Raw genomic sequence first — 27829 nt, 5'->3', positions numbered from 1 at the left:
TAATGAGAACCAAAACTAATATAATTGAAATATATAATATGTTTTATAAAATAACACTTTCTATTTAGCTTTAATGATGTTCTTACCAAAATCTGGAACCATGACACGTTAGGGTGGACGTAGTTAAGTGGGATCCCGAACTTCACACGTTGGCTTGGAAAGGTGCCTTTGACAGGAGGGGGGACCTGCAAAACAAAAGACTCTGACACTCAAGTAAGAATATGTGTAAGGAAAGAAAAGAAAGTATATGTTGTAATGAGGCTCGTAAGAGCAAAAGAGAGAAGGGATTCACATGCTTGTTGTCGTGTGTTGAGTGTGTGAGCAAGTCGTGTAAATGGGCTTGATGGAACCTATATTTATCGTAGTTGAGCGAGGGTGTTGATCTTTGTTTATAGGGGCTATGGTAGCCTTGTCAATAATTCTTGGTTTATAGATAATAATCGGGAGCTTAAAGATAATGTTAGAGATAAATATTTGAAATATAGATAAAGGCAGAAGATAATCATACCTTATAAATAATGTGTAGGCTTATAGATAAATTAATACCTGACAATAGATATGATATTCAAATATATTTGAATATTAGTTAGGTTAAAGATAACCTGTTTGTTGGGGAGCCTGGCTGCTAAGGGTCAAGCGTCTAGGCTCTTGTAGCAGGGCTGATGTAGAGGGTGGACACGTGTCTTCGGGTTCCACATGGGATGCCACATAGATTTTGTGGGCCCTAGACAGTACATAAACCCCCCAAGCTCTGAGTCGGCTTGCGGGTGAAAGAGGTTGTCCAGTGTCGAAGTAAATTGTCCAGTGTCGAAGTAAATTATCCTGTGTCGAGGGAATTTGTCTTATGTCTAGGGTAGTAATCTTGACAAGCAAAGGGTGACGAGTTTGTCAAGCCCTTAAGTTTGGACGAGTGTTGTTCAGTGTCGGGCGTGGTAGCCTTGACGAATGTGAGAGTTATAGGTCGATGTGGCTTGCCAAGCCCTCAAGCCTAGACATATGTTGTTCAGGCTACTTTTGTCAAGTTGTTCGTGATGGACGTGTCAGGTAAGGTAAGTCATCAGATTTGACAACTTTGTCTTTTCTAACCATTGGAGAGTACATTGAAGACAACACGTAACGGCTATCTGCTGCAGCAGGCGTGTGCGACCTTCTGCTGTTGTCGGGGAGCCAGTCCTGGTTACTGTGATCCTCCCTCCTTCTACTTCTGGGGGTACGAGGAAAGCTTGCGGAAACGAAGATGTGAGGTCACCTCCCCGCGTACAACCTAGTGTGAGTGTCGGGTCATTGTCTTCCACCCCGACCGTTGCTGGCTATGAGTAAGTGAGGCATAACATGTTGAAGTATAAGTCTTGTTTGACCTCGACGATGAGTATCATTGCGCTTCAATGCCAGTGAAGCTGACGAACCCTAAGGGCTCCTATAAGCTGGTCGTTCAGGCTAGCGAGAGTGATGACTTCCCATTTTTTAGGGCAGCGCCTAGTCATCCACCCGTCTTCTTTATGTATAGATGTTTGTTTGAGGCCGTGGGCATTATTTTGCCCTTAACTGCCTTTTAGTGTGCTTTGCTGGAGCACTTGAATGTGGCCTCTTCTCAGCTTCACCCACACAGTTGGGTAATGGTGCGAGCCTTTGAGATTTTGTGTCCTTTCTTCAATGTCCAACCAAGTGTTTTGGTCTTCTTGTTTTTCTTCCAAATAAAATTGTCTGGCAAGATTGGATGGGTCTCCTTGAATAGTGTGTCCAAGAAGTTGTTCGAGTTTGACTCGAATGTCTTTCACCGTTTCAAGGACCATTTCTTTAGGGTCCTAGCTACTGATGTCGTGATTGATGGAATGCCATTGATTTTCAACAAGGACGGGGAGCCACACTTCCCGTTCTATTGGCAATCTGATCCCACCAGATTCAAGTCGTATGACAAGGATTTATTGACCCTTGTAGAGAGGGTCGACAAAGCGATTTTGTAGAGAGGGTCGACAAACCGTTTGCTGCATATTTTGAAACAAAATATAAATATCACATTTTGTTGACTAGGTAAATCTGATAAAAATCTCAAATTCCAAGTGAAATTCTAAAACTTTAGCTTACGAGTAACCGTTACCACAACAAAGTCTCGCGTTTTTTCAACGAGAAAGAGAAGGAAAGAAGGCGAATATCAGATGTCAAAGATTCAAAATCATATGTTTAAAAAAGAACTTTCTTACAAGTTTGCATTTTCTGTCAAATAGGTCGAGAAGACAAGCCACCAGCAGCTGAGGTTTGATTACTAAATGCAAAAATATGATTAACTATTGACATTCAACTTGCAGAAAATCATAAATCAAAGATGTGAAGGTTAAAAAAAGAGATAACCGATGCATACCTACACAATGTTCAACTTTGTCAAAGATTGAGCCAATGGAGAAGAACAAAGACACAATTTTTTGCAGGCAGAGACATGTTGAGTAGTTCATAAATATGATGAAAGAAAAAAGAAGGTTCTAGATGGAGAATAGGTTTTTTCTCACATCACAATGGGTTTTAGGTAAAAAGAAAGATAAAAGAAGTGGCGTGAGGAGAGAAGCTTCTCTCAGACATTTTGATTTGAGCCATTTCATTGGGTGACACTGATGTAAAAAAAAATAATGGTCACAGATTTGGGTAAGGAATAAGCGGAATTTTTTTCCCCAAAGGTTGACACGTGGATGTCACTACTCTTTCTTTATTAGAGGTAGTAGATAGATAGATAGAAGTTTCCTCTTGAATAATTTATTATGATAAATAAATTCTAAAAATCTAAAAAAACTACTAACTAATCAACACTAACAAACATTGATTTGGACCCTCCACTTTATCCTCAAAGCACATCCTTACTTTTCTGCATCTTATGTTGAATTTAATTGCGTAAAAGAAATAACATGTTCTCGAGAGAATTTCATATACACAAACTACCAACTTTATAAATAAAATTGAAGAAAACAGGTATGCACCAAGAATTAATGTTCAACCAAAAAACATGTAACAAACATATCAAGAATCAACCACTACCTTTCCAAAAGCTTAATTGTAGTTGCTTCATCCAATACATCCTTGTTGTCACTGAGAAAAACACGAAACTCTCTAATAATTGATTGGTCCTCTAAACTACTATTCTTTGATGCAAAGTCATCTTCTAAGAGCAATCGATTTATCTAAAAGATCTAGATAGGAAACCCAAATTAATTTACGTGCAAAAAATATCTATAAACTCACATGGATCTTCATTGGCAGTCTTTATTAACTTTTAAGTAATCAAATGTGCTTGAGAGAATTTCATATACACAAACTACCAAAACTTTATAAGTAAATTTGAAGAAAATAGGTATGCACCAAGAACTAATGTCCAACCAAAAAACATGCAGGAGGCATATCAAGAAGCAACTACTACCTCTCTAAAAGCTTCATTATAGTTGTTTCATCCAATACATCTTTGTTGTCACTGAGGAAAGAATGAAACTCTTTATTAATTGATTGGTACTCTAAATTGTTATTCTTTGATGAAGAGTCATCTTCCAAGAGCAGTCGAATTATCTAAAAGATCAAGATAAGAAACCTAAATTAATTTTGCATGCAAAAAATATCTATAAACTCACATGGATCTACATTGATAGTCTTTATTAACTTTTAAGTAATCAAATGTGATTAAGAGAATTTCATATAGACAAACTAGTAGAACTTTATTAATAAAATTGAAGAAAACAGGTATGCACCAAGAATTAATGTCCAACCAAAAAACATGCACATATCAAGAATCAACTATTACCTTTCTAAAAGATTCATTGTAGTCGTTTCATCCAATACATCCTTGTTGTCACTGAGAAAAGCATGAAAAACTAAAGATTAAGAATACAACTGGAGCAGTGGTTTAATTGCCTAAAGCCATATAAGAGTATCAAAAATTGCTCCCAAGCTCTACCCATTTTTTCAAAAAAAAGAAACTAACTCATAAATGAGTATCAACATTATTGATTTGATTTACTACCATGTGTGTGGTTGGATTAACGTTATGAACACAAGTTTTAGATGCAAAAGAAAATGCTATGAAGAAATGATCAGAATTGAGCATTGCATATAAAGATGATGCCGTGAAAAAATTCTACACCTCCAAAGTTCAATTCATAAATAGAACTCATCTAAAATATTCAATAGACTATTTTCAAGGAGTGATGTTTCTTAAATGAAAAAGTCATGATAGTTTTACATATGGATCTCCATGTTTGAAGAAGATTAATTGGGAAAATATGTATAATGATATCTATACATTATGATTGGACCATGATTTGCTAGTGTTAAAAGTTTATAGGCATGAGAGTCCAACCCACCACTAAATATATATTAATCAAAATCTCAAGGGGCAACACAATTAATTTTAAGTAATCAAACGTTAATTTTCAAATTGTAAAATTGAAATATAATAAATAATAACCACCATCGAATTATCTTAACTTGGACACACTTGTATCTTAGAATTGCTTGAGCACTCATAGCACAATCCATGACGATTTTCGAGGTTCGATAATTGCAAACACACAGTTAAACGGATAATATAAAAGGCATATTGAATTTCGCCATCTTCTCGCTTAAAACATGGTAATCTCCCTACTTCAACAATATCATATATAAGGGTTGAGTCTTCGGGGCCTAGGTCTAAATTTTTTTCCCTTAATCAACAAGCATGCAATGATGCATTGTGAATGAAAGTCAATCATCTGAAAGCTTGAGAAAAAAATTTATTTGATTGAACTAACCATGTGCAATTTTCTTTTCAAAGTTCCTGTTTTATAATAAACTTAGGCATTAGATCAACTAAAACATTTCAAAGTTCATTTGGACATTAAATCAAACACATAACTTGCAACTCATAAATCAGTCCGAAACAAATAAAATAATACAATATCATTCGAACAAAATGTCAAAAGACTTGTATAGCATTATCCAGATAAAACAGAGCACTGCATAATGCTACACAAATGACAATTATTATAAATAGAACCACAACATTACAATAAGGATAGAAAATAACAAACTTAAATCCTTATCAGCGACCATTAAACTTTTAACACCAATTGCAAAATTTAAAAAATATCGAAAACATGGTTGTTAAACCGTCTTTAAAAATTCATTAATGTAAATATAAAATAGACCATTAATCTATAGATAGAAACACACTTAAGAAGTGAGGTGACCTTGTTGATTTTTCACACGTGCAGAAGGTTCCTGCAACGGAGAATGAAAATGCAAAAATGAGCTGAGGTTAGTGCAAATAGAAGCACAATAAGATAGAAAAAACTCAGAAATTGAAAAAGAAGATTATTAACCATAGATAAAACGTCATTAATCTATCTATAAAATAGAGCATGAGACTATAGATAGAAAAACCCTTACCAAGTAAGGTGAGCTTCTTGAATCAACACAGGTACAAACCCTTTGTACAATGGAGAATGAAAATGCGGGAGTATGGTTAGGTTGTTGAACATGCAACTCGAATGGAGACGCAAAAATCAACCGAGGTTGAAATGGAAACACAAAAAATGATATTTGGTTGGGATTTTTGTTATAGCGTGCAGAATCAACATAGCTCGGCGACATCACCTCATAGGCCTAGACGCTAGTCACACGTAATGAGTGGGTTTTGAAATTGAAATTGAAACTTGAAAAAAGCTGGGAAATGGTGGAACGAAGCAAAAGCAGAAGCAGAGTGCGGGTGTTTGAAGTGGATGGATTATTATATTGTCAAAAAATTGAGAAGCAGACACGTTGTCGTTGTTGTCTGAGAAACAGCTAGACTTGTTGTCGTTGTTGTCGTCACTGCAGCTAATGGCTTGCAATGGTTTGCGGTGTTGGTTAGTGGTGGGGTTCCCGGTACGTTGCGGTGGTTTCCTTCAATGACGTTGTTGTGGTGTCGCAGTCGTTGGCTATCGGTGCCGGAGACGTCTCGAGGTCTGGAGTGGCAATGCGAAGGAGTGGCGACTCTGACATCGGGGTCCTTGTCGATGGTGGCTCCGGTGGCGCTGAGGTTTGGAGGAGGGTTGTGGAAAAGAAAGTAGTGGTGGTGATGTTGTTGAGTGGTGTTTTGTGTTGTTTGTTGGCTGGTTTTTAAGTGTTGAAATTTAGTTTCCATTGTTGAGTGCTCTCGGAGGAGGTGGGGTGTTGTTTGCAATTTCCAGGTGGAGGAGGGAAGGGGTTAGGGATAGGGTTAATTTGGGAAAGACAACAAAATGAAAAAACAAAAAGGTAAAAATTTTCAACCGTTTGTTTAAAATCTAATGGATCTGACGGCTCCACAATTTTTTACAGTATTTTTAAACTCATAAAGAATCATTGTCGAAAATTTTTATCCTTACTTAATTAACACGTATCAAAAACAAATATGGTGTGGAAAAAGTTTGGATCGTTGGATTCTTTTTGGATACGATATTAAACCAAGATTATTTATAATTAAATTGTTTTTGCACAAAATATAAAAAAAAAGTTGTGTGATAAAAGATTTAAGATGTTAGATTCGTAATACTCTATTTGCATTTTTTTTTTTTTACTACAGTTGATCCACATCTTATTACCAAAGTTCAAACACGAGGAATAGATCATTATAATTATTGAATTCAGCAAAAATATATATATATATATAATTACTGTATAAACCCTAAAATACTACGAAAGGGGAAAGAAGAAGCGTTATTAGTAAACAAGATTAAAATAAGTGTCCTTTGGTGTTAATGATTTGGCATCTAAATCTAGTAGAGGTTCGTTTTGCTGACAACATATTACATATATTCAATTTGCAATTCTCCATTGGTGTTTCATGGAACAGAAAGGTTTGCTTCGTGTATGGGTTGCTAACTAAAATCTTATAAAAAAAAAAAGGAAATAGTAGAGTCAATCCAGGTTCCAACACAGGACTAGCACCTACAAAGCCAGCACTCACCCACCACTAAAGCAAGGCACAATAATTGTTATATTTTTAACAAAAGTAATATATGTATATATATTAATCTACTGATGGATTTTAAAAAGAAATGTGGAGGAGCTTGGCTTTGTCCCTTTTGTAAAAGGGAAGAGGAATCCTGACTATATTTCTTATTTTAGTGTAGTCATGCTTTGAAAGTGTGGCAATTGTGTTATGAGTGGTGTGGTGTGTAAGGTGTGTTTCCCATATCTATTAGGGAACATTTTTTCAACATATATGTTCTTATAAATGAGAGGAAAAAAGTGAGTGAGAGATGGATTTGTGTTTGTATTGGTGTTGTGTGGTCACTATGGAAAGCTAGGAACAATATCATTTTCAAGGGTTCTAACTTCGACAAGCAAAAGTTCATTCAAGAAGCACAATTTCATATTTGAACGTGGTTAAAAAGCTTGGATACAGGAGGATTCGATTGTTCATGCGATCAATGGTTTGCCTGTCCCAGTGATTGCATAAGGAACTAAAAGCTATTCATGTGCAAAGTCAATCTTCGAGTATTTCCAGCAATTGAATTGTGGAAGCGTCCGTGCATGAAAGTGGATAATTTAGAAACAAAGTGGGCTATGAAATATTGGTGAGGGTGTGCTTATCTGCAAAACTGTGGTAGAGTAAAGAGATTTTTTTATGGGAATTGTTTTAATTTAAACTACTGGTTAATAAGTATTACTATTCAATCACGGGAAGCAATATTAATTAACCAATACGGATCTTTTTATGGAATTGAAGGATGGTACCTTTGGTACCGGTAATATATAATTTTTTGCTGATTAAAAAAAACAAAGGTGACAAAGAAACTGATTAATATTATCACTCCTTATAAGCACCCAAAGATCTCTCAAATGCCCAATTGGCTCCACAATACGAACAAGAGTGTACCCCAGCTACTTTCCGAAAGTGTTTTTTTATTCATATATTGGGCATGGATTTCCATTATGAGCAGAAAAGTATGAGAATATTTTCTGACCATATCTCACAAATATCTTTTAGCTCTGTTAATATTTAATTAATTAGCAGTGTTCCAAGAAATCATTGTGATATCACATAATTCATTCATTTCATATATATATATATATATATATGGATTGCTATAGCCTAAGAATAAGAACACAAGCATCATTAACTCGATCCTATCATAACTCCATGCCTTATGCAACAACAAACTTATATATTCCTTTATATCCAGGCCGTTAATGCCATTAGTGAATCTATAACAAACATTAACTTACATGATCGGTATATTAACACAAAGAAAATTATTGTTTTTCCCTTTTAAAAATTATTCTTGTTATTATTTAATAATATATATTCTTATTTGTAAAAATCAAAGATTGACATATATCACGAGATTTACAATCATTCACATATCATGTTTAACTAACAAATCTAGACTCCTTAGCATAGTCATTGGACTTGGCTCAGACTGATTGGGTAAATCCATTGGCCCAAAAATATGATACCTAATCAGGTCAAGTCACCTACTAAATCGAGTATGCATATGACTCGGTTCGACTTGGTGTGAACCGGGTCTGGAACCGATGACTCGATGAGTCTTGCATTTTTTTTTTATGGTTGAACAATATCACTCATATTAGAAAATTCAATTTATACCTTATATTTGTGTTGTTTGTAGATTTACTTATTCTTTTTATCAAGTATAATTGTATCTTTGAAATTTGAGAAGATAAAGTTTTTGTCATTGTACAAAAGAGGTATATATTTTAAATTCTAACTTAATTTATACTGAATTCTGAAGGAAAAAAATGTTATATGCTTAAAATTTTAAACAAGTTCATAACTATGCTTCTAAATATGTTAAATTTTATTAAAATTTAAATCTTAAGTGTACATGTTATGAAATTCTTTAGATTTTTTAATATAGAACGAGTCATGAAGATCAACTGATGACTCACTTGTCAATCTCTGGCCCATTGACCAATACTCCAACCAAGTCAATAACCAACTTGAGTATAATAACATTCCTCCTTAATATTACTAAAAATATCTCTAACGTGGGAGTTTTATAAGTTGTTTAAAATTAAGCAACCTTGTTTAACAAGTTTTTACCATTGGAGCAAATGACTTGGCATAACGTTGCTTAATTCATTCTTACCAATTAAAGAATCATTTTTCAATTAGAAAATTTAATGCGACTGTCACACACTCTCACAACTTTGACATTAGAATAAATTTTTTGTATAAAGTTTTTAAATCTATGTAACAATATAGGACTCACAAATTTAAGATAAACAATTTATTTAAGCAATACTTTTACTATTATTATGGCATATATTTAATTATATATATATATATATATATATATATCCTATTAATGTAGTATTTATGTTGTGAGCCTATCCTAAACTAAATTACCATTAAATTATATACTATAATGAGTTTGTTAATTTTTATAATAATTATTTTAAATATTAAAAATGATTTTTAATTAATTAATAATATAAAAATATTTAAGCTTAGAGTGCATGTCCATTAAATTAATAAAACTATTTGATAATTTTAGGTTTTGTTTGATAGAGAGAAAAGAAATAGAATAGATGAAAATAAAAATAAATAAAAAAGAGTAAAAATAAGTAAGAAATAAAGTGAAAGAAAAGTATTAAAAAAATAAAAAACGAGTAAAAAAAAGTACAAAATTAGATGATGTCACCGTATGCTTAACTAACAGTGTGTTTGTTTAGGAAAGAAAATATAAAAGAAAAGAATTAAGCAATAAAATAATATGAGAGTTACACTCTTATTATTTACTTTAATTTAAGATTTGGATACTTTTCGCCCTTACGAAACGGTGATTCTTTAGGAAAAAGTCAAACGAGATGGCGTGATATAGTAGCGCTTCGGATTAAAACTATTCTTCTTCACGGTAACGGGCGGGCAAATGAATTGAAATTACTTTAGAATTAATTTAATTATTTCCTTAACATTATAAGAATCAGACTCATCGATAATATCTATCCAGAGATAATTTTGGACAATTGCCTAGGTTTGATTTCGCTAAGAGCAGTGTTAATCTCTGAACCCTGAAGGTTAGCATTGGACAAGCCCTCTCTAATAAATATTTAGATTCTGCTATTTGAGTGTATTTAGTGTGAAGATTGATTTCACAATTAACTTTGGGACGTGAATTTGGCGGAGAAAGCCTCACTACTCTGAAAGCTCCGATTCGGAGCAGGCTTCGCCGGACGAGTCCTCGCTCTCGCCTTCGCCCGTCGTCGATCATCGCTTATGACGGTACCGTCTCTCTGTTTTCGTGTTTTTAATTTCTCTCGTTTCTGTCTCTGGTTTATTCGATTCGATTCTGTGAATTAATAGAACTCTCTCTCTTTGATTATCGCTGATTTTGATTGAAGGCCTCGCTCTGTGTAAGGTTTTTGTATCTGAAACTCGATATTTTTCGACGGAAATTATAGTGTTTGTGAATGATGATGGAATCGAAATTTCTGACCAGTGTTGAATTGCCTGATGCATGTGTTTTTGAAAATAAACGGAGAATCTGCATGGAAATGGCATTGAGTGTGATAGATTATGAGGAAGAAGCCGAGGTTTGATGAATTGATTAAGGAAAAAAATAAAGAAAATTGGAGTAGAGGAGAACAGATAGAAGTTAGGCCTTTTGTTGTTTGTTCTAGAGTTTAGTTACTTGAGATGATAACAACTTTATTATTATAATATAACATGAAGAATCAACAAATTTTGACAGTTAGTTTTTAACTGAGTCAATTTGATCTTTGAAGGGATTTTTTTTCCTGATGAAAATCAATATTTGCCATGAGAAATGAGATACCGTTGTGCTATTCTTGGTTTTTGAGTTGTCTTTGTATCAATTTTAAGCTCTAGGTTTTCAGCCTAGTTTGTAAGTTGTAACTGGTGATGCAATTGTTTCCACACCGTACATGAATCATCCGTCAACTCTACACATGGTCACTTCAACAACTTTAATCAGTTCTGTTAGGAATAAAATTTATTACAGCTTTAATGTTTGGTGCGGTATAGATAATTTATAGATATTCCTGTTTTGAGGGGAAACCATAGCGCAGCAGTAATGTTGCCCTGTGTGACTGGTCACAGGTTCGAATCCAGAAACTACTTCTTTGTATATGTCAGTGAAAAGCTGTGTACAATGACCCTCCCCATACCTTCTCAAAGTAAGGAGCCTTTAAGGGTACTGGGGTACATTAGTTAGAAGTATTCCTGTTATATATTATAGGGTCCTATGACTTGCTGTCTCTTTGGCATTTCCAATATGGATAAGAAGGTCTCGTCTCTTATTTCAACTGATTTGTATTTTAGTTAAGTTTTTCTTTCTTAGTCTTCATTTTGTCTCTTATTTCTACCGATTTGTATTTTAATTAAGTTTTTCTTTCGTAGTCTTCATATGAAGTGTCTTTCTTGCTAAGCTTCCTTGGAAAATTCAGATCCCTTGAATAGTCAAGTCTTTTGTTTGGACAGTGATTCTTAATAAAAAATAGTACTGGTGATAACTACAGCTTTATAGACCAAAGAGTTGTGTGTCTGTTTTGTGTGGTTCTAGTTCAGAAAGAGCTGCCCACTTATTTTTATATCATACTGATGCCAGGTTAGTTTGCTGTGTTCAGGAAATATTGAGGTTGGGCACATTTGGACAAACAATTTAATTAAGCGCTTATTCAATAACTTTATTTTTATAAGCCTAATTGATAAGTTTTACCGTGAGTGAAACGTATTGAAATAAGGTAAAGAATTAATAGGAAGATTATAAGCCTCTTTTGTACACTTGACCTAATGATAAAATAAGTGCTAATAAGTTCCATGGAAACTCTTCCAAATGTGCCCTATGTCTTTTGAATCTATAGCAGTTCTTATTGATTAACTTTAGAGGTTTTGGAAATTGGAAGGAGCAAGGATGCCAAAACTTTATTCTTGTAGTTCATTTGTTTGCTCATAGTTGTTACTAGCAAGCCATAGCCACAATGGAGATATGATGTCTCTTGTATGTATACGTGCCCCCTTTATATCCGATTTGATTTGAACATTCTTGTATAGGTGCTTTAGGTAATTTGAATTTGATGGATTCCAATAATTGGAGACCCAATCAAGGTACTAACCCCACTATGGATACAAGTGATTGGAGAGCTCAACTACCAACTGATTCACGCCAAAGAATTGTCAACAAAATGTAAGCTTCAATTTCAATACTGTATCCTTGAGGTGATTTGAATAGTTCTTTTACCAGTTGTTGCTTATCAAAAATTAAGTTAATAAATGAATATTTAATCCTAGTTGTTCGATTTCATCAACTTTTTACAGTTAATCATGTTGTGTCTTTTAAGGATTGGCCGATATTATTAACATCTCCATCCTTGCATTATCTAATTATGAAACTGTTGTTTTTCATTTTGTAGAATGGATACATTAAAAAAACATCTTCCTGCTTCTGGTCCTGATGGATTGCATGAACTTCGGAAGATTGCTCAAAGGTTTGAAGACAAGATTTATACTGCTGCAACAAGCCAGGTACTTTCATTGTTAAAATTGAGGAGCCTCCATTTCATTTATTGTTACCTTTGCAAATATATACAAGATTGATGGTTTGACACAGCATTGGTGTTCTCTCTTTTCAGCCTGATTACCTACGGAAAATATCTTTGAAGATGCTTACAATGGAGACTAAATCCCAAAACACCTTGGCTAACAATATGCCACCAAATCAAGTTGGCCCTAGCAATAAACCTCCTGATCAAGGTTAGCATTTAATAGCCTTTGGTTTGGTGATTATATTCTGATGTGGTACCAAAGTGTCAAATCCTAATTATTTATGTATAAGTATTGGGAACAGTGCATTCAGCTCTCCTAAAGTTTGGGGCATTTGCAAAGTACTACTACAATCTTTAACGATGTCTCAATCAATTATCCCCTAAACTTCAGTCATTGGTCTAATAGATTCTTTTGTTTATCCTTTATCAAATCCTTAACAGAGGTGACATGTGGCAAATTTGAAGCCCCCCATGTCTATGTAATTTGTGCCCTTTATTAATGTATTTAAATTCTATTTTTCTAACTTGCAAAAATTACAACATACAAAGTTTGATAGCAAGATCTAGACCAATATGGTCTGGTCCTCAATTTGTTTGACTTGCTGGAGGATCTCCATCTTCTTGTCAATGCTTCTCCACTTCACAAAGAGAGTAAAATCCTCTTTCTCTTTCTATAACCATACACCACCTAGCAGAGCGTTCCAACTCAAGCATACCAGAAAGTGACTACAGTTTGCATGCAATGCCACCTTGTTTCGCCGAAGAATGTACCAGCAAATACCAATGATCACACAAGAAGCTAAAAATGCAAGTAATTATAACAAAATTTTGCTACAACATGATGTTTTAGGTTTGACAAATTGTAGGGATTCAAGGCATGTAGATAAAACTTGACAAAAAAAAGTAAAAATTAACTTTAATTTGACAATTTGGATCGATCAGTGTGGAAGATGTTCTCATTATAGTTATTAATTTATTATTTATTTGTTTTCAAATTTTGTACTACTTTTAGTTATGGAAATTATTGAAATTAGATCAAATTTTTTTATTTTTTTTTTATTAAATGGAACTTACAAGTAGTTATCTATTGAAGTAGTAGTTAAAGTTTAAGAACTAATTGGGATGACTTTAAATTTCAAGGTGTCACTTTAGAAATGCCCCAAAGTTCAAAGGAGCCAATTACTCTTTAGCCTTATATATTTGATTAAGTTTTGTCATTCTGTTCTTTTAGTAATTATTCTGATTCTCTGAACTGTTCGTGTTTTTAAGCTGATGCTATTGAGAGTATATAATATCCTTTTGCTTGAAATATATTAAGTGAATCAAGTTTTGACTTTATTGGTCATTCATATTATCCTTTCCATTTGTCTCCTGATCCTTTGTCTTTTGAATTGTTGTGTTGACCTTTTCCGTATATAAAATCCTAACATATTGATGGTATACTGTAATCAATATTCTGGTTACTTCTCAGTTCTCACCCAGGCAAATAAATTTTTTCATAGGGCTTGTTTTGCAGTCTCAAGTTCATAATCTTGGGCAACAGCATTCTATTCCTTTGTCTAGTCAGCTCCAGCCACATCAGCAGCTTGTATCTCAAAATGTTCAAAACAATGTTGCATCTCAACCTAACCTTCCACCTGTATCTAGTCTAGCCCAGACTACCAGCCAAAATATTGTCCAGAACTCCAACATGCAGAATATAACTGGGCCAAATTCAGTTGGGAGCACTATTAGCCAAAATTCCAACTTACAGAATATGTTTCCTGGTTCTCAGAGACAAATGCCAGGAAGGCAGCAGATTGTTCCCCCACAGAATTCACCGCAATATCTTTACCAACAGCAGCGTTTGAAGCAGAAGCAGCTTCAATCTCAGATGCAGCAACAACAACAAAACCTTCTGCAACCAAATCAGTTGCAATCTTCTCAGCAATCCATTATGCAAACTTCATCTGTTATGCAGCCATCCATGATGCAAACATCTTCTCTATCTAGCATTCCACAGAATCAACAGTCTACTAATGTTCAACAGTCAATGCAGTCCATGCCACAGCAGCACTCACAAGTTATCAGGCATCAGCAACAACAGACTTCTATTGTACATCAGCAACAAATACCAGTCACTCAACAGCCAAGCTTACCTGCACAACAGCAACAACAACTTATGGGGCATCAGCCAAATACAACAAACATGCAACATGCACAGATGCTTGGGCAACAGAACAATGTTGGTGATATACAGCAACCACAGAGGATGCTCTCACAACAGAGTAATCTTACAAACCTGCAACAGAGACAACAGTTAATAAATCAGCAAAACAACCCAGCAAATATACATCAACAATTGGGAAATAATGGCCCTGGGTTACAGCAGCAACATTTGCTTGGACATGAATCTGGCAATGCTGACATGCAAACAAGTCATCACTCTGCACACATGTTGCAACAACCAAAGGTTCCAATGCAGCAACAATCACAACAAAGTACATCAAATTTGTTGTTACCTCATTCACAGCAGTCACAACCACTGGGTTCACAACAGCAATTAATGCCACAGATTCACACTCAGTCTGCACAGTTGCAACAGCAATTGGGTTTGCCGCAGCAGCTAAATCCCTCACAAAGAGATATGCAGCAAAGAATTCAAGCGTCAGGGTCCTTACTTCAACAACAAAATGTTCTTGATCAACAGAAGCAGTTGTATCAGACTCAAAGAACTCTTCCAGAAACATCAGCAAGTATGTGCTTGCATTTATGTGTTTCTCTGTCATTATATTGTTTGGGGAGTCAATAGTAGCTTTATTAGCAAATGCAATTACTCTTCCACATTTTTTTAGCATTGTATGTTCATGCATGTTTCATATCGGACCTATTGTAGCTTCTCTGGATTCTACAACACAGACTGCACAACCAAGTGGGGCTGATTGGCAAGAAGAAGTATACCAGAAGGTACAATGCCATTTTTATTATCACTTTTATTTCCTCACTGAAGCTTTGCTAGAACAACAGAAATTAGTCAAGCAAACCATAATGTAAAATAAAAAGTTATATGATGGTTTTTATTGTGAGAATTTTTAATTCATTGTAAAATCATGAACCCTTCTCTAGTCTTGGTGGAAAAATCACTTTTTTAAAAAAAAATATCCATATTTCTGAAATCTTCTATGCATTTTGTGCAATGTTTAAATGAGTTATATGGAAAGATGTGAACTACAAGAATACATACTCTTGCTGTTTGACAACAACAAATTCAATGTTGTAGGTTTGCATAATTAGCATAGGGTTTTGATCCCATTATTTCTTTTTATTTGCAGAGATGTTTCCCTAAATTCTTTAATTAGGATAGATTAGGACAGATTTGTTTCCCTTTAAATCCTATCTATGTTAAATATTCTATATATACTATAATTAGTAGTTGTACTGTAAGTCTATAATCAATTAATATTCAGATATTTTCTCTTTCAAGTTTGTATAAGAGCTTTGAATCTTGGAACTGGGAGACACTATTTCCTCATCCCAGAACCCTAGAATGCATTCATTGAAGCTGCCTTCTTAACTGCCACATCTTCAAGATTTTTTTTGCTCTCGCTGCCTTTTTTTTCTCCCAATGATTCCATTGAGCATAACTGCCACTTTTTGCTGCCAAAGTTGCTCTGATCAAATCGAAATCGCCATTAGAAGATCTACTAAGCATTTTTGGGTCAGATCTAGAAGCACCACTGCCCAACATACTCCCATGTGCCCTCACACACTTTCTCTGCACAGGATTATTTTCTGCCTGCCATTAGTCCTATTCAACTTGCCTGGGCTCTCTACATGGATCTGACCTTACCTTGTCTAACCGATTCTCATGGGTCCACCCTTCTTCCAAATAGCTGTAACTTTTCAACTTGGAGTTAGTGTTTAACCTTTTTTGTATGTAGAGCTATCAAACTAATGATATCATGTCTGACAAATCTCTCAAAAACTCTCAGTTACCCACTTACCCTTATGGTAACCTTTTTTTCTTTGTCCATCACTGGTAATGGCTTTTTTCTCAATCCTTTAATGCTTTCAATACTATTTCAAACAATTCTTAACTTCGGTGCCAGTTTGCCACCATGTATGACCTAAAACTTGTCCCATTTTTTATTAACCTTTTTTTAGTAATCATACCACAATTGTGGCTAAAAGCACCACTCCTCAATCACTGGTTGTGCACACATTAAAATCCAAACTTCCCTATTTCTAGATAATGTCCTACATGTTTCTCAACTCTCCAATAATCATATTTCCATTCACAAACTTACTAGATATTTAAAATGTGAAGTAACCCATCATTTCCACTGAAGGTGGTACCAATTATAAGTTTTCTACTTCCTATCATCAAATGAGCTAAAAGACTGATGCTTTTCAAATTAGGCTCCAACATAAGCCTCGTGGGCATCCTCCATTTCTTAAGTCGTTGTTTCTATCTTTGTTCTCAAAAGAATTTGTCAAGTCCTTTTAATGTGATGATGTTTGTTAGTTTGCTAAACATCATTGATCATTTTTTCTCCCAATATTGATAAAGTACTAAATCTTTTGAAATGATTCGTTCTAATGTGCGGAAAAGCAGAATGCAAAATGTTGTTGCAAGGTTGAATGCTGAGGCAAAGTTTAAGCTATGGCACAAAGGATTTGTGTGCTATCATGGATAAAGATCATAGTTGATGACCTTAAAATATGAAACTCCTATAAATTTATTTGGCGATAACAGGCCAGCCATTAGTAATTTAGTATTGCACACAACTTTATGATAGGATAAAGCACACAAAGATAGACTATTCATCAAGGAGTTATAGACCAAGAAACTTCTTACAAAGCAATTCCAATAACTCACTAGCAAATTAGGAATGATAGATATCCCATTCACTAGCTTGAGGGGAAGTGTTGTGTTGCATAATTAGCTCATTTATTGTTTCCTTGTAAACCAGATTAGCTTTATTAGAATTAGTCTATACATATTGTAAATTGCAGCAGTACCATAATTCAGAAATAATACTTAGATATTTTCTCTTTCAAGTTTTAGTTTTATGTCGAGTGAAATTTCTTTTGTCACTACCCTTTTTATCCTCTTTTAGTTTCTGCCAGCCTGCCATTAAGAAAGACTCTTTGAAATTATTCATCTGATGCTATATTGATTTGAACTAGTGCAAGTTGGTGTTATTTTTTAGAGATCTTGATTTAAGCACAAATGTGAAACTTGTGATTTATGAGGCCCTGCCAAAGGGGGGAAAAGAAACTTCTAGTTATCATCTTCGTTGGTGTCAATGCAATAGTGATATAGATGTTTTTACATGAGAGATCTCCAAGTTACTGATATTTATTTGATTTCATTCTGCTGATTTCAACCTAGACATCCAGACCATGCAAAATCTCAAGGTTACTAATGTTTTGATTATTTGATTTGCTGATTTCACTCTACAGCTCCAAACCATGAAAGAAAGTTACTTACCAGAGATGAATGAAATGTATCAAAAAATTGCTAATAAACTTCATCAGGTATATTTACAATTATTTTTTTACTTGTCAGTTTTCTGTCTGTTATGTGCAAAAAATGTTTTCCCAGCTAAAAGTATTGAGTTCAATAGTAGGCTTTGTTGATAGTTTTTTTCATGTTGTATAAAAGGAAGTTTGCTGTAGAGATAATTGATGTTGATGATTCTATATATGGGATCCATAAAATATATTTCTATTTACATTTCAAAAGTTATTCTACTTTACCATCATCCAAATAAAATCAGTTCTTTTAAACTCATCAATATTTTTTTTAATCCTGATTTTTCCGAAATCAATTTTACCAAATCTTAAAGAAATATACCCTTTAACAGATGCTACTGATAAAGCATCTTTTTTCCATAGTAAGTGTCATGGAAAATACTAGAATTTGCAGCCTGTGTGAAGCGCAGTAAGTACGATATGTATTGCTTATAATTTATTTATTAGTGATGCATGAATTAGAATGAAAAATATCAACTACTATGCAAAAGTATTTAATATCATGGGAATCCTAAAAGCATTTAATATTTATTTTCCGTAATCAGCTGGATCTATTCATAAATAAATATTACCAATGGGTACTGAATTCTTCTAAAATCTTAATCAGTGGCTTCTAGGGCACTTTAGCAAATGTCATAATTTATTTGTTTTTTCTTTTCCTCTATTTAATCCTACATCTGCTTTTCTCAATCAGCATGATTCTCTTCCCCAACAACCAAAGTTAGATCAGATTGATAAGCTGAGGGCATATAAATCGATGTTGGAGCGTATGATGGCACTCCTACAGATTCCCAAGAACAACATTTTGCCTAATTTCAAGGAAAAACTGGGATCATACGAGAAGCAGATTATAAATCTTCTCATAAATTCAAATAGACCCAGGAAAGGCATGAATTCAGTACAGGCAGGACATCATCCCCCAACTCACATGTCTTCCATGCAACAGCCACAATCCCAAGTTACTCAAGTACATTCTCATGAAAATCAAATGAACTCTCAGTTGCAGTCAACAAATTTACAGGGTTCTGTACCAACCATGCAGCAGAATAATATTGCAAGCATGCAGCACAATTCTTTGTCTGGTGTATCAACAGGACAACAGAATATGATGAATTCAATGCAACCTGGAACTAATTTAGATTCTGTTCATGGAAATTCTGTGAACTCCCTTCAACAGATTCCAATGAACTCCCTCCAACAAAACCCTGTTAGTACAGCTCAACAGACTAACATTAATTCCTTACCATCGCAAGGTGGGGCAAATGTGATTCAACCAAATGCCCTTCAGTCAGGTTCCAGCGCACTTCAACACCAACTGAAACATCAGCAGGAACAGCAGATGCTGCAGAGTCAACAACTCAAACAACAATATCAGCGACAACAACTGATGCAGAGGCAGCTCCTGCAGCAGCAGCAGCAACTACACCATCCAGGAAAGCCACAGCTATCTTCGCAATTGCAGACACATCAAATGCCTCAACTTCACCAAATGAATGATATAAATGATATAAAAATGCGACAAGGAATGGGTGTTAAGTCAGGTGTCTTTCAGCAGCATCTTACATCAGGTCAACACTCAACATATTCCCATCAGCAGCTGAAACAAGGGAGTGCATTTCCTGTTTCTTCACCCCAACTCCTTCAGGCTGCCTCTCCTCAGATTCAGCAACACTCATCTCCCCAGGTTGACCAACAAAATCATCTCCCATCTAAAACAAAAGTCACAACTCCTCTGCAATCTTCTAATTCACCCTTTGTGGGACCTACCCCTTCACCTCCCCTGGCTCCATCTCCTATGCCAGGAGAGTCTGAGAAGTCTATTCCTTGTGTTTCATCAATATCAAATGCTGCAAATATTGGACTTCAACAAACAGGGGGTGCAGTAGCACCAGCTCAATCCCTTGCCATTGGGACTCCTGGGATATCAGCCTCTCCTTTATTGGCAGAATTCAGTTGTCCTGATGGTGCACATGGTAATGCTTTAGCTGCCACTTCTGGGAAGTCAACTGTTACAGAGCAGCCTCTTGAACGCCTAATTAATGCGGTCAGTATAGAAGTTTATCTGATGCTAGCTTGATCAGTTGTTTACCTGCATTTTATCTGGATTTGACAAATTAAAGAGTGAAAAGGTCCCCTTAATTATTCTATTGCTATATGCTTGGAATTGTAGTTGACAAATTTATGCCTAAATTATGATTCTAGGTGAAATCAATTTCGCGTAAAGCATTAAGTGCTGCGGTCATGGATATTGGTTCAGTTGTCAGCATGAATGATAGAATAGCAGGATCAGCTCCAGGTAATGGATCCAGAGCAGCTGTTGGTGAGGATTTGGTTTCCATGACTAATTGTCGTCTACAGGCTAGAAATTTCATTGCACAAGATGGTTCCAATGGAATTAAGAGGATGAAACGTTACACCAGTGCTATTCCCTTGAATGTTGTGTCATCTCCTGGTAGCATGAATGATAGTATCAAGCAGTTAACTGCTTCAGAGACTTCTGATCTGGAGTCAACTGCAACATCCAGTGTCAAGAAACCAAAGATTGAGGTAATAAATTATATGTTTTTAACCGTTATATTTTATTTTGTAATTGACATCTTTTACTGTCAATTATCTTTGTTCCTTGACTAGACAGTGTGACTTAGAAATAGGTCTGTACACATGGATAATAGATGCGTTGACATGTTATCTACATTACTTCTGCACATTTTTTATTTAATATACTACCTTGCCCAACTGAAAGTTCCAAGTAAGTGATTTTACATTTTCTCACTACAAAAACCTGAAGTAAAAAAAAAAGTCAATTGAATTTAGTAGAGTGTACAAAGTTGCAATTTCATTTTTCTCATTTAGACAGTGGACACAGAACTTGGAATTCATTTAGAAGTTGGAATTTGTTATTTCTAATGGTTTCACTCGAATTTTTGTCTTTCACTCTACCCATTCATTTGATCCATTTTTCTGCTAGAGCCTCTATCAGTCTTTTACCCCATTACAGAACCATCTTAGGCTAGTTTGTCATTTTCTCCTCAGTAGATGTTACTCCAACTTTCTCCCAAAACATGCACTCCTAGTCCTAATCTTACCAAATGTTACTAAATGATGTAGAAATTACTAATTAGTAAAATAACAATAATAACGTCCAACTAAATGATGTAGAAATTACTAATTAGTCAAATAACAAGTATAACATCCAATCAAGATAAACAAATATAGTAATTGTATGACACAAATAAGTTTAGTGGTTAGCCCAATGCTTGTACAGCAATAGTTTGTCTCATGTTTGCTTAGGCCATTATCCACCTCATTTACCTATTGTTGGTGTGAGTGACTCATGTATATTATTGAAGTTGTTGATGTAGCACATGGGCATTCCATTACATTCATCATATGATGATGATTTGGATACCTATTAAAATCTGTTTGTGTTTCATTAGAGCATGATGGTTAATCAGATAATAAGTTTTAAAAGACTTACAAAGTTATTATTGTTAGGAAACTACATATAATTTCTGGATTTTCTCTAGTTAATGTGTAACTTATCTGCTGTATTGGTCTTATGATTTCTGATATGGAAGAGTTATATTTTGGTAGGTTAATCATGCCCTTTTGGAAGAAATAAGGGAGATTAATCACCGACTTATTGACACAGTAGTAGACATAAGCAATGAAGATGTTGATCCAACAGCTGCTGTTGCTGCTGCTGAAGGGGCAGAAGGGATTATTGTCAAATGCTCTTTCATTGCTGTGGCTCTCAGCCCTAGCTTAAAATCCCAATATGCTTCATCGCAGATGGTGGATTCCCACTTCTGAGATCTAGCAATTACTACAATTTTAAGTCTTCTTATTTTATTTTCTTTATTTATTTGCTTTGTTAAGCCTTATTTGTGTTTTCTTACTGTACAGTCACCTATTCAGCCCCTGCATTTGCTGGTTCCTGCAAATTATCCTAATTGTTCTCCCATACTCCTAGACAAATTTCCAGTTGAATCCAGGTGAGATTATGAGCAACATTTTGGTACCTTGTTTTACAACTTTTTGAAGGCAATCATTTCAATGGTCACAAAAACTTAGGGACTATATGCTATCCATAGATCAAATCAGAGTTGTTCATTTCACATTATTTAATGAAATAAATATTTTATAATATAAAATGGATAAGTATGGACCGTCCTTGGTCCCTAAATTTTGGGAGGACAGTAAAAGCCCTCAAACAAATTATGAATTCTTCTCAAAGCAACAATGATGATGGTACATAGGTGTTTTGCTTTATCAACATAAAGGAGAAATATTCATATCCTGTAAAAAACTTCTGAAATCACCATGACTCTAGTTATAGATATTTTATGATGAAACAATTGTATGATTATATCAGACTGAGTGAAGTATTTAAAGCTGACCAAATGTTTGGTATGATGAGGGTTTAAAATGGAGGTGAAAATTCATGGATTTTTTTTTTATAAAATTATATTTAAGACTCGTCTATGAATATTTTTACTCCCAATATTACCCCATTGCCAAATTGAGCCTGAATATACCTCTTATTTACCTCTTACTTAGTATTGTTGAGTATCTATATGTTTTTATTGAGAAATCTGTTTGGTCTATTCTGCTTTTAAGTTACTCAAATCACCAACTTTTTATGCATTAATATTTATTGAACGAGCATTTTCTGCATATATATATATAGATATAGAAATCATGCTCTTACGGAATCCAGAAATGTTATGGTTAAGACATTGTTGAAATGATTTGCTGGGTTCCTTTCCAATTATTTAAGCCAGTGGTTTTGAATGTTATCAATTCAATTTTGTTAATGTAGTTTTCGTTCCTTTACCCTCCACCCTGAATTTATTTTGCTCTTATGGAATAAAATTCTTAAATGGGTCATTGTAATAATGAGAGTAAAACATATATAAGGACTAAAAGCCTGTTTATGTTTTATTTATTATGGTTTGATATGTATCGGAAAGAAAAATTGATTAACTTAGAAGTAAGAAAAGAACTCTGCCTCTAATATCATCTACTGCTGAAAACTTTGATTTTCCTCTTTAAAAACCATGTGTAATTGTCGAGCATGGAAGATGGCAAGAGAAATTTAGCCTTTAGTAAATATAGAACTGATGAATGAAAGTCTAATGTGCTAGTGAGACTTGGTATTTTTAATCTTAAGTGCTCTCTGGAATGTTTGCTTTCCCTTCTAAATAGTCTATCTTATGTTTGATGAGAAATCTGTTCTTAATGCATCTGTCCTTCTATTCTTACAGTAAGGAGAATGAAGATCTTTCAGTGAAAGCAAGGTCAAAGTTTAGCACATCTTTACGCAGTTTATCACAACCTATGTCACTTGGGGAGATAGCAAGGACTTGGGATGTTTGTGCTCGCAGTGTTATTTCTGAGCATGCACAGCAGAGTGGGGGAGGAAGCTTCAGCTCTAAGTATGGAACTTGGGAGAATTGTTTGACCACCAACTAATGTTCCATGCAGGCCTTTTTGTTTCGACCCAAACATTCTGCTTCTATTAATATAAGTAATTTATTGGATGTAGATAAAAGCCTAGTTATGAAGTAGCATACCATGGAGTTTGTCAATCTGTATATACTGTTTTTGCTATTGGCAAGGGAATTATCATGATTAGGAAGTAATACTTAAATTATATAAAGCATAATCGCATATTAAGTGGAATATTGTTTCAATAATTGTTTACCTTTTCTATTTCATTTTAGCTTTATAATGTATAAAATTTTGATTTTGATGAGATGAATTTGATTTTTCTATTGGCAAAAAACCATAGTTTTTGCTTTAAATCACTTTCAGTTATTAATCATTCCAGTATGTTGTATTGTATATTAATCCTACTGATTATAAATGTGTTTGGTTATTAGTTGAAATTAATTAAACCTACGTTCAACTTGAATGACGAATATATTTTTCCATTTCATGGTTTGGAATGTGTGGAAGTAGTTTATATAATTGGAAATGGATAGTCAAGCATGCTTTAGGTTATACGATCTCCTTTGTTAGTGAAATTTTAGCTCTTCATTAAAAATAAGAGAAAATTTAAATAATGAAAAAAAGAGGGCATGGAGTTTTGATCGTATTCTCTTCTTAGGGAGCCTGATTTGACTAAATATAAAAAGATGTGACGTGACAAAAAGGGATGTAACAAGTCGAATGTCTAAAACCTTTTTAGGAAGATATTATCTTTTAAATACGATTAAATTAGCTACTTTCTTAGTAGAAGTTTGCATGGAGCGCATTAGGTGAATCGAGGCAAAAGATAGTGGATGCCAGTCTCAACCTATAATAGGTCAAGCCTTGAGGGCTCTTATGGCCTTAAGGTTCCTCGGACAAGATAGTAAGAGATTACCAGTTTACCACATGTTCGGTCAATAACCTAGCAATTTCAAAAGTTTTTGTTTGCAGGATCTACCTAAAAATTCAATCCAATAGGGAGAGTTAGTATACAATTATTATTTTTTGTGTATTCTATCTAAGTTTCACCAGTAACTTATTCAAGCAATATTATTTTTGGACATCCAAAAGCCTATTTGACTCTTAGAAAGAGAGAGATGAAAGAAAAAGAGTACAAATATAATAGGTTGTATGATATAATAAGAAAAAAGCTAAAATGAAATGTTTAAAAAGTAGAGTATTCAAAGATCATTTCTCCTTACTCGATTCGAATTAAGTGATAAAGAACTCTAATATGTTAAAATAATATTGTGTCAAATATTATCACATTTTGTTGATTGGAATGGCAAGAGCTTAGTTATTTTAAATAAATGTTGTTGAAGCAAAAATATGCTCTGGAAGACTTGTGATTGAAATAAGCTGAAATTCTTATCCTTAATTCCTTATTTGCTTGGTTCTTTTAGTTCAATAAAATTTAGCAGTTACTTCTGTTTGCTTGAGCAGATATCCATTGTTATTGCTAAGCCCATGAGATTGCAGAATCAAAAAATGAAAAAATAAAAAATATTAACCATTACGTACATGGAATTAATACATGCTATACTAATAATTACATGAAGAAAAATGGGGTCCTCACTGTTCAGGTTATGGTGTTTTTAAACAGTGAAGAACTTGGCTGTGTTACTGAATTAGTGCCACCATCTTAGAAGTCAGAATCTAAGGTCACCACTTTGAGTAAGAAATGAAGATCATCTTGTTACATGCGTAGGGTGTGGGACATGCACCTCCATCTTTTTCCCCCCTTCTTCTGCATGTTGAAGGGTTCAGAAGAGAATGAAGTAAAATAATCAATTGCTCATTGGGAAAAAGGCTTAACTAATCAAGAATTAATTCAAAGACAAGAATGCCAAGGTAGCAAGTAAGTATTATATTAACTATTAAATATACTTTGTTAATGTGTGTATTGTCAACAACAAGACATTACATTGCACAAACCCAAGTCAAGCCAAACTGTTTGGGGTTTCAAAGTTGCTAAAGTATAACATAACTTGTTAAAACATCTACCTCAAATCATTCTCCCCCCATAAACACGCTAATCCTGATGCAAATTTTCCCCTACCAAAAAAGCTAAAGGGCAATGACATGAACATAAAAAAAGCAAAGTAGACAAACCTCATTACTAAAGCAGACAGGTGCATGCTAAAGTTACCCATCCGCGTGACCCACACCACACTAATAAAAAAAAAAAGGTAAACAAAAAGTATGGTGGAAGAACCCAAAAAACCCATCTCTCACCAAGTAATTAAAAACAAGGGATAATAGAAATTAACCCCTACCTAAAAATGGTCCAAATTAGAAAAGAAAAAAAAGGAAAAGTTTTCATCAATTTGGCTTTAGATCCTGGAACATGGTATCCCACCTGATTTGTTCAGTAGCAGCTGAAGACCAATATCCATCATCTCCTTCCATTTGTTCATCCTTTTGGAAATGATAAACAATATTAGGACTAGTGAAAGCATCAAGACCATGCACAACAGTATTAGGGCTTCCATTTGTGAGCAAGAGCCTCTCTTGCTTAGCCACCACCATCTTTTTGTTCCTCTTCATCACATGATTACTCTTCCATCTTGTCCCATAATAAGACCTTGATGATGATGATGGCACCACCACAAGTGCTGATGACTCTTCTTCACAAGTGCTGATGAACGAGCGAATGTAATTGGCTAAGCACCTCTTTGTCCTCTTGATCGCCACCATGAGCCTTGCCACAGGGCGTGGTGGTGCCGCCCTCTTTCCCTTCACTTTCCTTGCAAGCTTGAGAATCTCTAGCCTGTGTTTGGCTATGGAGATTCCCATGCTCATGAGAAACTCATGGTTGAAGTATGTTATGTCTTCTTCTTCAAGCTCGTTGTGAGCAAAAGTAAGGCCATACTCATACACTAGGGTTGGCTCAAGGCCTGTTTTGGAAAGCCAGGAGAACCAATCCATATTTTAAAGGAATGTTGCGTTGTGTTATGTGTGACCTTCAACTTCAAGAATGGTGTATTTATATAAAGAATGGTAAAGAGAGAAAATGAAAAGAGAGTGGTTAAGTCAGAGGAGTGACTTGGTCTTAATTTTTGTAGGGTGTGTAGCTAGCTAGCTATGTGCTTTTCTTTTTGGGAAATTAGTTATATTTTAGTTGAGTCTTGAGAGTATGATTAAACAAAAAGTAAGCATAGGTGTTTGTGTGGCATGTAACCCACCCATGTTAACGTGTTCCCTCCAAAAATAGTCCTGTGAGATCAAACTTTAAGGAGTGAGTGAGACGTAAGAATAAGAATTTCTTGTGCAAATTTAATTCCATCAATCACGGGTTAAGGAAAAGTACCCCCTTATGGAGCCACCCACTCCTTGTTTTTGTTTGGTGTTTAAGTAGTTGAGAGTGAAAGTAGCAAATGTAAGAGTTATAACTTGGTGTACGAATTTCAATTGGTATAATTGATTAGTTGACAACATACACCTGATTTTATGAAGAAAAAAAATTAAATTTTAATTTTTGTAAAATAATATATTTTTGAAAAAGAATAAAAAATTTAAAATATAATTAAGTTCCGAACTAATTATTAGTTTTAAAGTCAGTTTAATAAACAAAAACTTGTAAAAAAAAATATATTAAAGTCTCACCGGAAACAAAATCCCTAATGACTATAGCTAAATAAATAAATAAACTTGGTGTATGACAACCCATGCATTCAGGCGTTACATACAACATTGACAGTCGCTTTGATTAAACTAAAAGCAAGACCTTTCCCTTCTTTTGCTATCAAATGAATTACATATGATTGATCTCCCATAACTCATGAAACTTGTCCCATGAGTGACACTTGATTCCGGAGCTTCGTTTTCTTGTTGCACTTGCTTGTGGAATAAAGAGGATAACTTTCTAGTACTAGTACTAGTACAATTTTCTCAACTTATTACTTGGATTATGCCCTGTACTTCTCATATTTGAGGCAAACAATAATGCTTTCTTTGAAATGAAATAGAAGAAAAAAAAAAAGAGAAATAGGATAGAAAAATATAAAATTTAGAAATAAAAGAGAAATAAAGTATAAAAAAAATCTCACCTTATTTGGATCAAGAGAAAAAAAAATTATATGAGTATTCTTATATTAATTAAAAATAAATTTAACTTAAAAATAAAATTTCATTTTATTTTTTCTTAGCATAAAATTAATTGTTATTTTTAAAATGTTATGTAATTTTTTAGAAACTTAAAAATGAAAAAAATCCTCTTATTTCATATCAATTTAAGTAGAAAGATTTTTTCGCCATATTTCTTCTCTCAAAAAAATAATAAGTGTTATTTTTATTCTATCTCTACTCTTTCTATTTTGTTTCCTCTTTA

At 34.3% G+C, this 27829-nt stretch overlaps 2 protein-coding genes and 1 long non-coding RNA gene across 4 annotated transcripts; 1 reads left to right on the top strand and 2 right to left on the bottom strand.

Annotated features, from left to right (window-relative positions):
- Nucleotides 1-90: 90 nt before the first annotated feature.
- On the bottom strand, nucleotides 91-6401 carry LOC114424666. The gene is made up of 5 exons (XR_003669051.1): nucleotides 5401-6401; nucleotides 5202-5232; nucleotides 3779-3829; nucleotides 3404-3546; nucleotides 91-185 (listed from the first exon to the last, which is right to left on the bottom strand). It is a non-coding gene; the product is annotated as an uncharacterized LOC114424666 (long non-coding RNA).
- A 3520-nt stretch (nucleotides 6402-9921) lies between these two features.
- Nucleotides 9922-23788, top strand: LOC114422473 (mediator of RNA polymerase II transcription subunit 15a-like). Of its 2 annotated transcripts, none has more exons than XM_028388849.1 (12): nucleotides 9922-10225; nucleotides 12026-12149; nucleotides 12376-12487; nucleotides 12595-12715; nucleotides 14010-15242; nucleotides 15383-15453; nucleotides 17953-18027; nucleotides 18719-20068; nucleotides 20227-20571; nucleotides 21619-21819; nucleotides 21931-22019; nucleotides 23292-23788. In XM_028388849.1, the coding sequence occupies exons 2-12, from the start codon at nucleotides 12040-12042 to the stop codon at nucleotides 23497-23499; spliced, it is 3915 nt and encodes a 1304-aa protein (XP_028244650.1). In that variant the 5' UTR covers nucleotides 9922-10225; nucleotides 12026-12039; the 3' UTR covers nucleotides 23500-23788. The 2 variants fall into 2 exon arrangements, with proteins under 2 accessions (XP_028244650.1, XP_028244649.1); XM_028388848.1 differs by having other exon boundaries at nucleotides 12017-12149.
- Nucleotides 23789-24982: 1194 nt separating this feature from the next.
- Nucleotides 24983-26551, bottom strand: LOC114423131. The gene is made up of 2 exons (XM_028389756.1): nucleotides 25859-26551; nucleotides 24983-25246 (listed from the first exon to the last, which is right to left on the bottom strand). Exons 1-2 carry the CDS (start codon nucleotides 26425-26427, stop codon nucleotides 25162-25164), a joined length of 654 nt encoding a protein of 217 aa, XP_028245557.1. The 5' UTR covers nucleotides 26428-26551; the 3' UTR covers nucleotides 24983-25161.
- Nucleotides 26552-27829: the final 1278 nt, after the last annotated feature.

This window comes from Glycine soja, chromosome 8, assembly GCF_004193775.1.
Source record: "Glycine soja cultivar W05 chromosome 8, ASM419377v2, whole genome shotgun sequence".
Lineage (NCBI taxonomy): Eukaryota > Viridiplantae > Streptophyta > Magnoliopsida > Fabales > Fabaceae > Glycine > Glycine soja.
The sequence above is the reverse complement of the archived record's forward strand: the minus strand, read 5'-3'. Positions and strand labels throughout refer to the sequence as shown.

What these genes read in the sequence shown, in the direction of transcription:
- LOC114423131 (XM_028389756.1), bottom strand. Translation starts at nt 26,427, where the DNA reads ATGGATTGGTTCTCCTGGCTTTCCAAAACAGGCCTTGAGCCAACCCTA. An exon ending in GCTGCTACTGAACAAATCAG is followed by an intron (nt 25,247 to 25,858) that starts GTGGGATACCAT and finishes TTCAACATGCAG; the next exon opens with AAGAAGGGGGGAAAAAGATG.
- LOC114422473 (XM_028388849.1), top strand. Translation starts at nt 12,040, where the DNA reads ATGGATTCCAATAATTGGAGACCCAATCAAGGTACTAACCCCACTATG. An exon ending in TTGAACGCCTAATTAATGCG is followed by an intron (nt 20,069 to 20,226) that starts GTCAGTATAGAA and finishes TTATGATTCTAG; the next exon opens with GTGAAATCAATTTCGCGTAA. An exon ending in TCAAGAAACCAAAGATTGAG is followed by an intron (nt 20,572 to 21,618) that starts GTAATAAATTAT and finishes ATATTTTGGTAG; the next exon opens with GTTAATCATGCCCTTTTGGA.